This window comes from Perissodus microlepis, chromosome 10 (genome assembly GCF_051167445.1).
Source record: "Perissodus microlepis isolate ML-2025 ecotype Zambia chromosome 10, ASM5116744v1, whole genome shotgun sequence".
Taxonomy (NCBI): Eukaryota; Metazoa; Chordata; class Actinopteri; order Cichliformes; family Cichlidae; genus Perissodus; species Perissodus microlepis.
The window spans coordinates 17,982,940-17,986,771 of record NC_140470.1 but is presented as its reverse complement, the minus strand read 5'-3'; the positions used below and the strand labels follow the sequence as shown (position 1 = coordinate 17,986,771).

The following is a 3,832-nucleotide window of genomic DNA, read 5'->3' as shown; positions in this document are numbered from 1 at the left end:
ACCCATTCTAAAGTCCTCCACCAGCTCCTTGGTCTTGGTCAGATGTTCAGCTGGAGGTGGTTGTCCTGACACTACGATGCCAGGTTCTTCACCACATCCAAATAGGATTGTTGACGGAGCAAACTTAACAATGGTATTGGAGCCATGAGTGGCCATGCAGTCAGAAGTATAGAGGGAATACACCAGTGGCGAGGGTATGCACCCCTGTAGTGCTCCCGTGTTGGTAGTGATGTTGTCAGAGACACACCTACCCACCTTCACCACCTGAGATCTGCCAGTGAGGAAGTCCAACACACATGCGCATAGATGGCTCTTAAGTCCTAGAGTCTGGCTTGTTGTTGTTGGGCACGGAGCAATGGAGGATATTTTCAAGCATGTGGGGACCACGGACTTTACCAGGGAGTCATTGAAGATAGAAGTGAATACACCTACAAGCTGGTCAGCACAGCAATGCAGCAGATGGCCAGTGATGCCGTCTGTTCCCGCCACTGTTGTGGTGTTCACTCTCCTCAATGCCGCTCGGACGTCGTGCTCCACTATGCTGATTACCTGTTCCTCGGTGCTGACGTCACCGTCCTCTGTTGTCAGGCTGTAGTTAGCACTAGCCACCTGGCTAACCTTGAAACGGGCGTAGGACTCGTTCAGCTCATTGGTAAATGCAGAATCGACATTAATTGTCGTGGTGTCCTTGGCTTTGTAATCTGTGATGGTGCGCAGTCTATGCCGCATGCTCTGTGTGTCACCCTGGTGGAAGTCAGACTCCACGCACTCCCGATACCTGTGTTTGGCATCCCTCACCACTATACAAAGCCACTTTTTAGGCGCTCATATTGCCAGTGGCGAGACCAGCATTGTATGTGGCGGTCCTGGTGTTCACTGCAGTGCGAATCAATCCGTCCACCACGGTGTATCTTGACTCTTACAGTAAGGATGATCTCCCCTGCTACCATGCTAATGAAGCTAACTGCTACTTCCGTAAACTCGCTAATGTCATTGATAACCGAAACATGTCCCGGTCTACGTGTTTAAATGCTTTCTGTAGCGTAGCTTCTGATTGGGCAGACCAGCATTTCACCTCCCTTGTGACTACTCATCAATATGTATGTTTTGTTTATACTAAGGAATGAGGAAATGGGGTTGTGGTCAGATTTGGATGTGAAACAGTTTTGTTGCCCTACTTGTATGGCGTGTAGCAATGGCCCAAAATTCTTTCTCCCCTCATCGGACACGTAATGTGTTGGTAAAAGTTCGGCATAACTTCTGTGAGGTTTGCTTTATTAAAGTCTCTTGCCACAATGAGGGCTGTACCTGGATCTTTGTTTTGAAACGCACTCAGCATATCATGTAGTTTAGACAAAGCCATACTTGTGTCCGCCTTGGGGTGGGATAGGCGGTGGCCAAGGTGAACTCACGACACAGGTAAAAGGGGTGATACTTAATTGTCAAGTATTCCAAATGAGGCGAGCAGTCACTGGAGACAGTAGAAATGCTCTTGGCATCGCACTAATTTCTGTTTACCATGAGAACCACCCCTCCACCTTTGGTTTTGTTCAACTCTCCCGTTCTGTCCGTACAGAACACTGAGAATCAGTCCAACAGATTTATGGCATGGTCTGGCACAGATGGGGGTCAGCCCTGTCTCAGTGAAGTACAGAATGCTACAATCCCTCAGGAAAGTAACTCTGGCCCTTATGTTGTCCAGCTTGTTCTCCCGTGGCAGTGCATTGACCAGCAAAATGCTGGGCAATGGTGCACGATGCGCCAGAACGTGTCTCCTGGCGTTTCTTTGTTCTGCACCTATAAGCGTCCCGTCCCCTGCTGTTGACCGCACCGCGCAGTATCTCAGTTGGCCATGACAGGTCAGGTTAAAAAAACATATTATCAATGTTGAGAAGCATTCTGCTATCATAAAATAGTTAACCAGCTGACTTTAGAATACGAAATAAATAAATAAATAAAAAACTAAAAAAGAGTACAGTCTGTGTGGAGCGGTCAGTCTGGACGTGGCCACACCATCTTTTTGTATAAAGCAGATCCAGACAAACTGACACACTAGTTCAGTCAGTCAAACAATATGATGGTCAACAGTATTAAAGGTAGATTTCAGGTCCAACGTCAGCAAATGCCATTATTTACCTACATGACTTTGAAAAGAAGATGTCGCTGGACTCTGCAAATGGTTGTTTTTGTAAAATGAGGTCTGCAAAGCCAGACTGAAAATGATCAAGATTCCTTTATTGCTGCTGCTTGGCCACAACCTTTTCTAAAACCTTAGCAAGTAGCAGTAAATATGAATTATGAGACTGGCATGTAGCTATCAAGAAGAGAAGAGGCAGACTTATTTTATTTTATTTTTTTCAAATGGGCCGATAAAAACATTTGTGAACCCAGGCCTGCTTACAGCTGACACAAGGGAAAAGAGAACTGCTATAAGTATCAGAGCACAATGTTGCTCTGCTTCTATTTGCAGCTAGGCTTCACAAACTAGAGGCTCCCTAAACAAACGATAAAACACACAGAATTATAGAAGAACAACAGAAGCTCTTTACATGGCATTGATTAACTCAGCTGATGAGAACAACATCACCTTTGTGCGACCTGCATATTTTATAATAAGTGGTTTTATTGGCATACCTAATATTAGATATTATTTTGTCTTTCTGTGTTTTATTTACATTCTTGCAGTGGTGGGAAACACATTAGTGATGATTGTAATAACATTGGATCATACGTTGAGAAGTCCTAAATATATTACTGTTTTTAACCTTGCATTTACAGACCTGTTAAGTAGCTCTTCTTTGATGCCAAAGGTTCTTGACATTTTTCTGTTAAACCATTATTATATTTCCTACAATGACTGCTTGACTTTCATGTTTTTCAGCTTTACTTTTTATGCGATGCAAGCTTTTAATCTGGTTGTATTGTCCTTTGACAGAGTCATGGCTATCATGTACCCTCTGCACTATCAAATGAGAGTGAGCCACAAGCTCATTTTATCTTTGATCGCTTTTTTCTGGCTTCTTGCCATAACTCTTATACTCATTGAAGTTGGCCTTCTCACAAGACTTTCTTTTTGTAAGTCTGTTGTTATTCAGAGCTATTTCTGTGATCATGGTCCTATGTATCGTCTTGGCTGCAATGATATTACCCCCAATCGTGCAATTGCTGGTTTGGCACCAGTTATAATTCTTGGGTTTCCACTGGCATTTATCGTAGGAAGTTACTGCTGTATTGGCTATTCTTTGTCAAAAATTTCTACATTTAGGGAAAGAGTGAAAGCTTTCAAAACCTGCACAGGTCACCTTTCATTAGTGGCAATTTATTTCCTTCCAATTACATTTGTGTATATCTTTGGGAATGTAATACATCCAAATGCTAGAATCATAAGCCTTTCTATTACTACTGTATTGCCTCCCATGTTAAACCCGATTATCTATGTTCTTCAGACACAGGAGATCAAAGAATCATTAAAGAAGTTGTTGCAAACTAGAGCGCAGTTTAGAATTGCAGCAAAAATACTGATAAGGATTTAGGCTACGTCCACACGTACCCGGTTTTTTTTTGAAAACAGAGATTTTTCTATGCATTTTCACCTTTCGTCCACATGTAAACTGCGTTTTCGGTCACTGAAAACAGAGATTTTTAAAAACGCCTATCAGGGTGGATATTTTCGAAAACTCAGTTTTTGCATTTACTGTGGACGAGGAAAGCAGAGAAAACGCAGCGTCAAAGGTGTGCGCCTTTTTTGATGTCACACTGTGCGCCACGTTATTGTTTCAGTGAAATGAATTTCTACAATGGGGGAGACTTTTACTGTTAATTTTACTCTCTG

General features: G+C 42.9%; 1 protein-coding gene across 1 annotated transcript; it reads left to right on the top strand.

Moving 5' to 3' along the window:
* The first annotated feature begins 2,549 nt into the window (after positions 1-2,549).
* LOC146379217 (olfactory receptor 1500-like) lies at positions 2,550-3,533 on the top strand. The gene has a single exon (XM_084941516.1). It carries the CDS (start codon positions 2,550-2,552, stop codon positions 3,531-3,533), a length of 984 nt encoding a protein of 327 aa, XP_084797642.1.
* The last annotated feature ends 299 nt before the right edge of the window (positions 3,534-3,832 follow it).

Coding starts and splice junctions, on each gene's coding strand:
- LOC146379217 (XM_084941516.1), top strand. CDS start 2,550: ATGGCATTGATTAACTCAGCTGATGAGAACAACATCACCTTTGTGCGA.